Genomic DNA, 13,655 nt, shown 5'->3' on the forward strand with positions numbered 1-13,655 from the left:
GCCCTCACCCTCCTCCAGCTCCAGGTTTGCCAGCATAAGGAAGTCATAGCAGCGCTATGTACTTCAAGCTCCATTTGCTTATTCCTAGCCTTTCAGTGGGTCCTAGCCAGAAGGAGTGTATGCTATAAAAGCAGGAAAGATCATGCATTTAGTCAGCATGGAATAAGCAAAACAAAATGACCAGTATTTACAGAAGGTCTAATCTGCCTCTTCCTTGCTAATCATGAGACATAATTTGCTGGCTATGGATCCATCAACTCAATGCCTACAGAGTTCCACAGGATCTGCATGCATTTGTTTTTGTTTTGTTTTGTTTTGTTTTCCAGCAAGGTCATAATTCAAGGAACATAAGCATGGCTTTCCCTCATTTCAGATGAAACCAGCAGTCAAAGCCAAACTTTTGAAGACACTTTTGTTCATTTTTTAAAGTGAAAGTGAAAAATAACTTACATATGGCATCCATTTCTAGAATCGCCTGTTTGGCCTGAAAGCATCATAAAAAAAAAAAAAAAAGTTAAACTTAAATAGGACAAATTATGTTGCATATTACAGATAGCTGTGAGTTTACATGCAGACAACATCAAGTTTAATTTTTTAGCTATTAAATATTGCTAGCATTGTTATTCTCTGTCTTTCTCTGTATGCTGCATATGTTACATTTGTGAAGAAGAATTCTGCTGGCAGGAGCTTCCCATAGTTTATCTTCAGAGCACCACACAAAAGCCTTTTGTTCACTGCACACCACAGCTCTGTCTTGCTCATCTACCACTCTGGCAGTGCAAGAGGAGGAGCGCGTACCTATGGCACCAATTGGGATAAGGAACTTCTGGGGGATGTAGTGATGCACATCTGACACTGAAAACTACACTGGTATCACCCACGTCAGCTCATGCTGAGATCATCCTGCACACTCTGTCTCTTCTCCATGGGGACACAAACCCCAGAGACCTGTCAACAAGCCCCAGAATTTAGAGCCATCAATACACCTCTCCATATGCTGCTGGGACTGGCAAAAAACTAGCCCTAATATCTAGGAATCACAAATATTTCCAAACTTTTTTTTTTTTTTGTGAAACATGAAACATTTCCTCCCTAAAAAATAAAATAGTTTGACTTTACTATTTTTTTTTATCTTTTACTATTTTTGCAGTTCTGATGTTGTTGGTGCAGAGAACACTACCAACCCTGCTTCCTTTAAGAGTTTCCTTGAGGAACTGCTATTAAAAAAAATCATCATTTTGTTTAAGTAAGATGAAACAAGATAAACAGCTAATATCTCATGATTGCTTAAAACTTGACACATTTCTTTAGGAAAAATAAGCAGGATGTTTTACCAAGTTTATCAGACAGTAAGTGAGAAACTAAACCAAAACATAATATCCCAGATAACCAGCTTGACTCTCTATGGGTGCAATTCAGTGATTTTCCACCAGGTGTCACAAGTGGACTAATATTAAATCCCCCCCAATAGCTGGACAGAGGGGAGTCTCATCTGTGCAAGCACAGATTTATCTAAAGATATGTGCAGACAACCTCAGAGACTTATTTGGTTAGACTTTTCCTTCCTCAGATAAAATTATTTCTAAGAGCTGAAAATGGCATTATGGTGTATTTTGGCGATACTTTTTTTTCCACAGATAAAATGAAAATCCATCGAGAAAGAATAATCTTGATACAAAAGCTGAAGTCATGCTGAAACATTTTTTACAATCTAATAAACTGCACCAAGTATTCACATTGTAAGCATGGATACCAGCAAAAACATTATATCTTCCATAAACTCTGTCAATAGAAAAATATGAGAAGAATTACTAATAGCAACTGCTAGGACTGCTTTATCCTATAACTCTCTTTCTGTTGAATTGTTGAAAACGTTAGTTAATGCACCTCCTGTGCATGTCAGTCACTTTTTTAGTCACTACAGCATAAAAATCAGTTAAATTGATCAGTGAAAGTAATACTATAAAAAAAAAAAAAAAAAGACAAGCAGTTTAACTTGGTGGGAAAAAAAAAAACAATCGAAAAAATCCAAGTTACATTGGGAAACATCACCTAGAGGTCTAAGACAGGATTTCATAAATAAAAGGACCAGATTTCCCTACTTTTAGGCATTACAGCTATGAATATTGTATCAGTAGGTATCTGACAACTATGATGAAATGCAGAACTGTGCCTTAGTTTCTCTGGCATAACGTTTTCAAGCTGTCTCACCAAAAAAAGGCCCAAGCATCCCAGCTAAGGATGCAGGGTTCAGGATGAGTACGTATATTTGTAAAGTGAAGTTTGTGTTGCAAATGCCTTCACTGCTGTGGTATCTAACCAAGACAGATTAAAACTAGCTTAGTAATGTCTACACATGCTGCAATTAGCACACCTCAGTGTTGTGCAGACAGGCAGTTTCAGGCCAAGGAATGCTCCTCCAGTAGAGCTTTCTGACGCTGCATCTCTGTTACTCATGTCCTAGCGGGCAAATCCTAATGTGGACAGCAATGCTGCTAACCCAGTTAAATTATTCTACTCCTGTACCAAGCCCAATAGATGCTTTTAGTGGAATTTTCCCACTAATTCTGAAGAACTTTTAAAGATGCAAGAAACAATGTATTAATCTCTTGGAGTCTAAACTTTCTCTAAATTGCAATGCATTTTGCAGCTAACAAGATTGCCCTAAGTTACATGCACATTCAAGGAGCAGGGCTTCATTTATTTATTTACCTTGGCAGGAATCTTAGCAGGATGATTTTCCAGAATTAACCTCTTCAAATGAAGAATCCAAAGCCGTTTGTCTTGCTGAGATTTTGCCTGATTAAAAAATAAATTAAAAAAAAAAAATCAGCACTATAAGAAAGAGCCTTACTGCATTATGTAGGGTAAGGAATAGCATATGGTCATCAATCAGGCTATCCAGTGGGCAAGGATTTTTCTGTCATACCTGGACAGTATGTTGCATCTTGGGATTTTTGTAATGGAAGACACTAAAGCTGAGGGGCTCCTTTGGTATTACTTCAACAAGCATAAGATTCCCACACTGTAACAAAGAGAGGCAGCACTGTGAACTACGGAGCAATTTCAGAGAGATCTAGAGCCACCACATCACCGTTTGCTTTCTGACATACCAATATGTGAGCTTTGTATGCAAACATTTCATCCCTCTTTTTCGTGATCAGCAGCAGCTTGTCAAAGAGGAACAACGTGCGCTCATTTTTGGCTCGCTGAATGCGGAACGTTCCCTCTAGAACCAGCTCCCCGTAGCTAGTGAGATCGGGTCCTTTCCAGTTAGTGAGCAAACTCTGTATCTCCTGCAACAGATCAAAGAAGAATGACCAGAGTTCATGTCAGAGGTCTTACTTAAATAAAGACTCAAAGAACAATCTGCTGAGGCCGTTCTGGCTCTCCCGTATAACATTCAACATTCAACAGTGCAAAGCCACCAGTACTGAGGTTGTTAGGTTACATGTACATCACAGCTAGGTGTTTCCAGACTTGATGCTAAGCCCAGACTAAAGCATGCCCTCCTGAGTACTGGTGGCCTCTGTGGGGACACAGCGAAGAGCCCAGAGCTCCCCAGGGCTGCCTGTGGTGAAACAGCACAGCCCCATCTCCTGGGACTCACAGTGGTGGAGGGTGGACTGTAATGCAGTCACCAGTCTCTCTCACGTCTGCTCCTCTCCCCTGCCTAGGTCCATAAACCCTCTGAATATTTCTTTCTTGACCTGCAATATTCTCTTGAAGCTGTGTGGTCCCCAGCTGGATGAATTATAATGCCATCTCTGTGTCTTGTAGGCCCATCCCAGAAGACACCTCTGTGAGGAGTTCAGACTGCAGAGATGTTTCTCAGAAGACTAAAGGTCCAGAAGTGGTTTGGTCAACTGATCATTTGAAGATGCCAAGATTTATATGCATTTGGAGTGATTTGTATATATACCATAGTTTTCTATCACCTTATCTATCACTTAAGAAAAAAAAAGCTGGAGAAACATCTAAGAACATCTTCAAAAATCTGTGCTACTTTGCTATGAATACCTTGTTTTCTTTAGTTGTTCATTTTTTCTGTCAGTGGCACAGACGCAGGATTTAAGCACGGTACAGCAAACTAAGAGCAAACTAAACCTTAAGTAGGGAAACTTTAAAAACATCCATTGAACTTTAACCTGGGCAGCATTAGCAAAGCAGGGACAGATTTACTCATCCTAGGCTGATCTCAGTAGAACACTGCACTTTAATACAGCATTCAGCTATAAAACTTGGTACATTTGAGCCCAAAGGCAGCCTAGAGCATACACAGGAAGAAAAAACAATGCATATAGCAGCACACTTTGGACTATATGCAAGACTGTTTTAAAACCCAACATATAACAAATGAAGAAAAGTTCTATTTTATCAGGTTCCTTAAGGAACTTGTAAATAAGTCAGGGTACAGCACAGCAATCAGTTTCACCAGTGTTAAGGGAGAGTTGGTGCTGGAATCACTGTTGCGGTACTTGCCGAACTACAGACAGAATGGCAGTGTGATAGCTCACTGAAGACCTATCCCTGTGGCTGCAGAAACAGATTTTACTTGTATAAAGGGTAACCATGAACGTAAACATTTTCCACAACCCCATACATTTGCCAGCCCAGCTTAATAAATTAAAAAAATACACTTTTCCAAATGCATTTAACCCTCTTTATTGCCAAATATTACTGGTTATCATTATTCAGATTTATAGCACACTGTTTGTAGAAGTCATTAGCATGCATTTCCAGCAATGTGTGGCAAAGGTTACACTGCTGCAGGCAAGACATTATCAAATGTAACCCTATTCCCCCTATATATAAACAAAAAAATGAGAGCCAATAAGCACAGTTTATGTTAAAAAGACATAAAGGAATAAAAGAATAACATGAGACAGATTTCTGGAACCTATTAAACTCTTTTATTAACTAAAAAAAATAAATTAAAGCTATATAGATACTGCTGACAAAAGTGTAATGTAAAATGGTGATTCACTGGGATGTTTGAAACAGAATGATGGATCTGTAAAAAGTCTACCAAACAGCTTACTCTTGACAACAAAAGTTATTCAGGGTAGCTTTTTTTTTTTTTCTCCTAAAAATTCTTCACTCTAAGTGAAGTTAACCCTTTTCTAACTATCACATTTCTAGGTTTATACTTTTCACACACACCAAACAAAAAAAAATAAAAAAAAAAGATAAGCCTACAGAAGCCCAAGAGGAAAGTACTTAAACAAGAAGAAGAGCAAGAAATGTCTCAAAACAAAATTAATCAGCACAAAAGGGAGAAATCGGAAACCACAGGATTTCTGAACAAAGGCTTGCCCTAGGGTTGTACAGCAGTGCTGTACAATTGAGGGAAAGGAAGAAAGAAAAGTTATCTCAAGTTCCATACTACTGCAGAATAAATGCTTTACAGGATGCTGCTTGCAGAGATTTCTGAGATTTTCCTGCAGCAGCTATGACCACGGTTTCCAAGATCAAACAGCCAAAGGCACACTCAACAGGACTCTAAATTATGACTGACAAAGATAAGAAGAGAAGATAACTAAAAAATGCTAACGGCTTATCTGTTGACAAAAACAGCTTACACCAATAAAATATTTTTGGGAACTCACCTGAAGCCTGATGGCATGTTCATGTTTCCTCTTCATGTCATTTATGTGCCACGCCACTCTCTGCATTGTATCTATGGCATCTAGCACCACATCATAGCCCTCAGTGTCCTTGTCAAGGTGGTTTTCTATTTCCTAAGACAAAGGAAAAAAAAATAAAGTCCCATTATTTTTAAATGAATTTTCCGGCCTGATATAATACTGACTATGCTTTTATCTATACTATTTTGTCTTTCTGTTGCAGTCTCCCAAATACAACGTTTCTGCCCTTGCTATTGCATGTTGTTATCTAATTGATTAACACAAGATGACTAGCAATGTAAAGCCTTTAGTAGCAGCAGTTTAGCAGCGACTGTACTTCCAGCAGCTGCTGCAAACACAGAGGCACAGAAAGGCAACACAGCATACCTACAGGAAGAAACCTTTTCAGACAGTGCTTACTGGCTTTCTTAAAACACAGGATGTATCTACACACTTACAAAATACTGATGGAATTACACTAGGCATTGCTTTACACTTGGAGAGAAGAAAAGCACCAGACATTTTAAATAAGGATCAGTGTCTTTACACTTCACTAGAACATGACTCTGTAATATGAAACATATGTGGAAACATTAACAATAAAGCAAGAATTTCCGAAACTTGCTTAATTCAATTCACTGAATATGGAAAGAGTTCCCACTTCCTCAATCATTCCTCTCCACAAAAATCCTACCAATCAGGGGTGTTTATATGTATTTATTCCTTCTCTCAACCACCCCCAGCATTGTAACGTGGAAAAATACTGTTGTTCAATGGAACAATAAATTTTGGTACAAAACTGTTTACTCATGACAAGAATCTTCCATACAACTTTAGAATTACAGACAATTTAAAAAGAAATGTAATTATTTGAATGCACAGACTGATTCAATGTGTCTAAAACAATTACCATACATTCCCCACTCAAAACATATGCATATATTATGTGACGAAGACAGAAAGTCTCCATATGTAAATATCAAACTCTCCCAAAAGAGCGTCTAAAGAAACCCAGAACTGTTCTAACCATCAGGTCTTGTATTAGAGGCAGGAACATCAAAGTGTAGCAGCCTTAGCTGGGATATATATTTTAATGGGTGCTTACGTGCAAAAGTAGGTGGTACTTGAGGATTCGCTGGACAGGTTTCAAGAGATAGGAGCCCAGGGGCAAAGAATGCTGCAGTGCTTCTTGCCGTTCTCTGAAGAACTTGGCCAATGTCTTGTTCCTCATGCATTCTGTCAACACAGCTACTGACCTGAAAACACAATACCCATCTGTAAGACACACTATCTCCATAAGTTGTAGGTAAAGTCAATAATTGTTTCTTTCCTTCCTTGCAAAAGGGGACAGCAGGTTCCTAATCCAATCACTGTTTTTTCTTGTTATCTTGGGCATTGGGTTATGTTTTCCTTCTGACTCGCAGCCATTCTCTTTACACTGGGAATTACACATCTGGAGCACTACAGAATAAGACCATCATAGTCTAACGAGAATAATAGCAAAGAATGAGAAGATCAAAGTAAAACTTCAGATAAGCATGTCTTTTTTTTTTTCAAGTTTAAAACAAACCAAAAAAAATCCTTCTCCCTCCCTCCAATTTGTAAGGGGGACAATATATATGTATATATATGTATGTATGATTTTTTAGATTGTAACTTGCATTACATGAACAGGCCAAGGGACAAATGAAGAAAGGGAACCCAGAATTCCTACCTTGGGTAGTTGGTGCAGTACTGTGTATATATGTGGAAATCTTCACTCTGCATGGAGAGGAAAGGTTTATATATATTCAGATTTTGTCAAACTAGCAGCTAACACACATGCGAGACAAAGACGATGACGTCAAGGCAACACATTCTCCAGTTCCTGATCAATGAATTCCCCACTCTCACGGGGATAGTCTTAAAGCTAACAAAGACTGACTTATGGAATTTCACTTTTTATTTTTTGAGAATTTTCCTTATCTTTTAGAGAAAAAAAAATACACAGAGAAAAATAAGTGGCTTGCAACAGAGCCTCCAAGGTCCTTTACGACAACCTACACACCTTTTAAAAAATATACGCACACCCCCTTCAAACAACTGACCTGCATGCCTGCATACACCTAGTTTTCTGTGTGCTGATGCACACACCTGCAGAATTAAGTTTTGTGGAATATGTTCACTGCAATTTTCAAACAGCTATGAATACTTTCACATTTGAGCACAATCTAAGTATGAAAATTAGATGCCACAATTATTTTTTTTTCGAAAGCAAGTTATGACTCTGTGCAAGCAGAAAGTGATTACCGAAACAAGTTTTAATTAGATTTAGGTGGGATTCCATGCTTGCATGTCACTGTGAAATTGCTAACTTAATGCTGACAAGCCTCTCAGAGGAAGAGCCTGAGTTTCCTTTCTTTCTTCCTTGGCAGAAGATTCTTTCTTAATCATCATAATTTAATTCTGTGCAAGAACAAGTCTCCAGAAATGTCCTCATATGCTTTAAGTTCAAATCTGTCTATCAACTTATATCCCAAATAACACTCAATTTCTGCAGCTTGTCGGAGTTGTAAAAACTAGGAAAGCACTGCAGAACTGCAAATTGCTCCTAAAATCAATGACTTTTCTGAGCCCTAGTGCAATATAAAGCAATCATCTGGTGGTAAACAAGACATGCTTCCATGTGAAGCATTGTCAAAATGGACTCTGACCCGCTGCCCCACGACAGCTGTGCCCCACGAGGGGCACCCGCTCAGCGGTGGTAGCTCGTGAATGGTGAGACCAAAGAGCCCAGTGCTCTGCGGTGCAACAGCACAGGGGGAGAGGGCTGATGCGGGCTGAGCCTTTTGTTTCTTATTGTTGGGTTGATTTTTTTTTTTTTTTTGGCTATTCATCAGAAAGAGCCAGCTGAGGCAGTGCCCTTCCCCCTTTTCAACAGTGCTGTTCCCTTCCCCCTCTCCCTTGTACATCAGACCATGCCATTCATTTTTCCAACGAGCAGCGATTCAAAAGGACCACATAAAAAGAAAGCTGCTACTCGACCTCAGTGTAAGTCACTGCAATTAATTTCAGTATTTCTTACAAGATTTCCATACTAACTGTTTTGAAAAAAATAAGTCTAGCAAACTTCCAATAAATGTTTCCCTCTGGGACCGCAATCCCCATTTGCTCCTAGTATGCTGCAAACCTTTATTACTTTAAGCTGCTCTTATCTTAGAGAGCAACCAACTACATTTAGTCTTGATACAATACAGTTCAGTGATTTAGCTCGGTCTTTCACGCCTGGACTAATTCTGCTGTCACAGCTGGTTTTTGTGGCGGTTTACATACGCCCAGTGTCCACACCCAAAGACAACGAGCTTCTGCCACAAACTATTAGCGTTCCCGCTTAGAACTTGCAGCGACAGCTACAAACCGTCCCAGCAAAAAAACTAAGCATTAACAAACCTCAGCGTATTGCACACATCACACTGTCCTTTTCTTCAGCAATCATTCCTAAGCCAGCTAGTGCTCATAGCAAGTTAGGGTGCTTATGAGAGAGCATCGTGATGAAATTCAGGGTCATGGAAAAAAGTGATTTATTTTATACCTGCATATATTAATACAAGGTTTTCATTTAGGGGCTTTCTGGTATAAACTGTAATACATTCCCATGGCTACAATCACGGAATAACGCAATTTATAGAATGACTTAAGCAAAGTGCAGACCATTTTTTGACAATTATTTATGTGTACACCACTCAAATAGAGTCACTTGACTGTTCTGCTTTTCAAACAAAAAGGAAAAGAATATCTGTTGTGAAATTTCAACTACTGAAAGCATTATCTGTAAAACAAACACAACCAAACTTTTCAGGGTTTCGGAATGGATTAAGTGCACATTCCCCACAAAATCAATAACAAGTCCAAAATCCCCAGAAGCTTTTTCACACTCTTCCACTTTTTTCATTTTGTTTTCTACATGAGGTCAAAACTATTTTCAATGGAATTTTTGGCTTTAAAAGAGCTTTAGTCTAGCTATTAACTGGAACAAGCTTGTATACCAAATAAATAAATAAATAAATAAATAGTTCCTCATACCCTCAACACCTCTAAAAACTTTAAAATGGTTTCACAATCATCCCTGCTTTCTGATCAGAGTTTATTCCAAATTTCATACTGCGTTTCTATGTGCACTTGCGTCATTTCATCACAGCTCATTTCATCACACAAAACCATTAGATAGCATTTACTTTTACTGAGCCACGTGCCAGTAGAAAGTCAGTTATACGTATTTTGTCTCCAGAATGAGATTGCTGATGCTCACTCAGACTTAAGAAGCTGGTGTGAATCAACAATATACACCTTTTCTTAGGCATCAGCAGGAGTCGTGTGAACACATTGGGAAGGTGGCCAATAGATCCACAAATTTTCATTTCATGGTATGTAAAGAAAGCTGATCTCTTAGAAATGCTGAACAGGTAGAAACCAAAAGAGTATTTTCTGTAAACTTTTGCAGATTTGTTCTCAAATACATCTCAGTTACACAATGTAGAAGTTAATCTGTTCCTTCTCCACCCCAGTCAAAGAAGCTTGTGACTTGATAATAAATCCATCCCACCGATCTAAAACATACCCCATAATCCCCCCCCACATAAAACCATGACTGATCTTCCTAAGGCTGAGGAAGAAAGCCTGAGGAAGGAGTCAAGATGCCTGTGCTCCCATGGACTGCCTAGTTACCTCGCACCTCTGCACCTTGAGAGAAGGGACTACAAGTTCATGTGCCCAGCTGATCCTACCTACTTTACAGCAGACTTCCCAGAGAGAGCGCTGTATTACTGTGGGGCATATCAGGGCAGACACCATGCAGGCTAAAGCCAATGCTGTGAACTATGTTCAGAAGCAAAAGAAAAGCCAGGGCTAAAATGGATTTAATATATTTCTATCAATACTTCCACACCACAAGTTAAATACTAGCTATGCTCGTCGGTATTTCTTTAGACGCTCATGCTTACTCAGCTTGAAAGTCATTACATTCACCTTAACTGTCTTCAAACCAGATTAAAAGTGATCTCTGCAGGGAGACTGGAATCACTCCAGAGATCATTTTTAATCTGGGGGCCCAAAGCTGTTATGGCAGAGGAAAAAAAAATCTGAGACCAAAGCCAAGAGTTCATCGGCACTGACTACAAGTCACCCTGAAGAGCAAAGCCAAGCACAATAAGATCCCAGCTATACTTAGTTTGTCCCCTGCTGCTGAATCAATTCACTGTGCGTCTCCTACACATGGAGTGAAGAGCCAAGCACATGGCTACAGCCCTGATCTCTCAACTCTTGGTGCACTGTGCTTTTTTATGGCCATAAAAGGCACTTTAAAAGAAAATAGAGACTGAAAACATGAGCTGAGTGAGAGCGTAAGCTTAAGCCAATTGCCTGGATCTCCTCTTCATTAATGAGATGGGAGATTAGAGTAATTCTCCCTTTCCCCTTGGTTAAGCTGTTGGTTTGTCTTTCAGAAAACATATGTTCTAAATTTCTGGGGCACTGAGTGAGAAGAGCGATGTGCCAGAATTAAGCTTTTCTTTTACAACTACTCACTTAAATGTAAACGTGTGGAATACTGAAGTCTATCTTCTAATTAACATTGGCATCATTACTATGAAAATTAAAGACTGAGTTGGCAAGAAAACATATAAACAAACTTATATGTGAATAATTAAGCTATAGCAAAGCTTGCACTGAAACCTTTTATCAGCCTCTGATTACAGTTAGCAGCAAAACATGTCCAAGACATTTAAGATAGTTCTCCTACATGAAGAGGCAGGCCCAGGGCTGGTAGAAATGACACTATTACACCACGACCCTCAGTGACAGGTTATTTCAGAGCAGCAGCCCCCACACACTGTTCAAATAAAAACCAATTCATCCCCTTTTGCTTCTTGGGGCAGATAGCTAAAACCAGTAAATCATGATCAGACAGCAAATTAAGAAAAGGTGTGCTTTTCTGCATTTGTATCTATATTTCTCCATGGGTTATTAATGGATTTTAAAAACATCTGGAAGAAGAGGGGCTTAGTATAACGTTGTAAGTTGCTGTTAAATATTTCTACTCTCTGATAACTTTGCATGGTTATTTTATCTGTTAGTGAGTTTTGTTACTCGATGGTTTACAGTAAAGACATCTTGCTGAAGTTTGTTAACAAGTAAAAGCTGTCATTTTAGGAGTTATTTACTTTGGGCGCTCAACAGAATAAATGATAAAGACTCAAATCCACAATTATGAGTCTTTGTTCAAAGTATGCTAATGTGATTTGATAATCCTTACTGTATTTCCCTTAGAAGTAAAAGTTGCAAGGCTGTTTACTACTCAGACATGAATGCTATACACAGGAAACAATGACATATGAATGTGTAAGGAAAATATGAAAAGCTATGCAACAAATTTTATTAAACAAAACCAAGTAACAAATTCAAGTTCAAAGAAACAGTCCATTGTAAACAGTCCAAAACTAGACCTTACAAAAATAAGCTTACTAGATTTTTTCAGGAATAGCAAACATTTCAATTTCAATAAGCTTCAGTTACTTTAACCATAACTATTATATTATTCAGGCAAACCAACCTTTCGCCATTTCACATGAATCCTGAAAAAAGAAATGGCTATTACTTCATTCAGTTACTGAGTTTCATGAAATGCAAAAAGCATACACAGTACCTACAGTGAAAACTTGATTATGCGTTTAAATTCCTAACAACTAGGATATTCACAAGTGAATCAGTAGGGCGAAAAAAAATGGAGCTAGCATAACCAAAGCACAGCTCCACTGCAAACACTAAAGAAGCTCCACTGGAGCTACATCCATTAGCTAAAGCCATGAGCTATGACTTTGGTATGAAATTATCCCCGTGTGTAAGTCACAGTGAAGATCTAGCACACTCAAAGTAATCAAACAATAAGTGGCTAAAGTCCCGTAAGACTTTAAGGACTGTATACTGCCAAAAAAGGATGTTTTGTTTCCACTACTCAATGCTGGGAAGATACGAGCAACCAAGAATGGACAACTGGAGTCTGTTAAGACAGTCACCAGTTACTGTAATGACATCTTCACAGCCAAAAACAGAACTGTGGGGTATTTTGGTATTGTTTGATTTTGCTTTTAAGTGTTTGCACTCGTCTGGATGAAGTTAAAAAATGTTCACTGGGATTGCAGTCTCCAGCAATTTCTGAGCCATCAGGCAGTTGCCTGCCAATAATACAAATGCTAAAAGCATTTGACAAGGGAACAAAAAAGCACAAGCAAGCAATGATACACAGATGGATTTTGGAACTAATGGCCAGGAAGTCTATCAGAAAACTCCTTTCAGCTAGCCAATATCACTGAGGGAGCAACTTTTTCCTGGACTAGTTATTACCTCTTGCACCACCTCTGTTTCATGTCTCAGCCAGTAGTAGTCCCACATACAAGCATGCAATATGGCAGAAAGATGTACAAACTCCAAATTCTGACATCTGTAAATATCCTGAAGGCCTTGCAACTGGGCTTCAGCACAGGAACAACTTACATGACACACAAGGTATGACAACGGTGTCCACATTTTCTCTGGTAGAACCCACAGGAATAACTGGGACCCTCAGCTCTGGAATGACCCCCAAAATCAGCAGATCACAGGATAATTTAGATTGGGTGGGAACTCTGAAAGTCATCTGGTCCTTCCTCCTGCTCAGAGCAGGACCATTTAGATCACATTGCTCGTCTTCTAGAGTTCTAAATATCTTCAACGATGGAGATCCTACAACCTGTCTGCAATCCATTTGATGTTTGGCCACCCTCTTATGGCTAAGAAATAAATCTGAAAATCATTAAATCTAATTGGAATTTCCCTTGTAACTTGTGTCCACTGCCCCTTATCCTATCATTGTGCTCCTTCAAAAAGCAGTTGGACTTTGTCTTCTCTATATTCTCTTATTAGGTAGACAGCAGCAGACATTTCTGCTCAGCTTTTTCTTGTTCAAGGTAAACAAATCTTGTTTTGTCAGCCTTAGTACATCACATTTTTAAGTCT

At 38.8% G+C, this 13,655-nt stretch overlaps 1 protein-coding gene across 8 annotated transcripts in view; it reads right to left on the reverse strand.

The window, feature by feature from the left end:
* PLEKHG1 (pleckstrin homology and RhoGEF domain containing G1) overlaps window positions 1-13,655 on the reverse strand; it is a 143,175-nt gene that overhangs the window by 12,116 nt on the left and 117,404 nt on the right. For all 8 annotated transcript variants that reach the window (XM_040550568.1, XM_040550567.1, XM_040550566.1 and 5 more), the window contains 7 exons: window positions 7,342-7,388; window positions 6,733-6,883; window positions 5,610-5,741; window positions 3,114-3,296; window positions 2,930-3,025; window positions 2,713-2,799; window positions 451-484 (listed from right to left, as the gene is read on the reverse strand). In XM_040550568.1, coding sequence (XP_040406502.1) covers window positions 451-484; window positions 2,713-2,799; window positions 2,930-3,025; window positions 3,114-3,296; window positions 5,610-5,741; window positions 6,733-6,883; window positions 7,342-7,388 — 730 coding nt within the window. The remainder of the gene's footprint in view (window positions 1-450; window positions 485-2,712; window positions 2,800-2,929; window positions 3,026-3,113; window positions 3,297-5,609; window positions 5,742-6,732; window positions 6,884-7,341; window positions 7,389-13,655) is intronic.

The sequence above is a fragment of the Cygnus olor genome, chromosome 3, assembly GCF_009769625.2.
Source record: "Cygnus olor isolate bCygOlo1 chromosome 3, bCygOlo1.pri.v2, whole genome shotgun sequence".
NCBI classification, from domain to species: Eukaryota; Metazoa; Chordata; class Aves; order Anseriformes; family Anatidae; genus Cygnus; species Cygnus olor.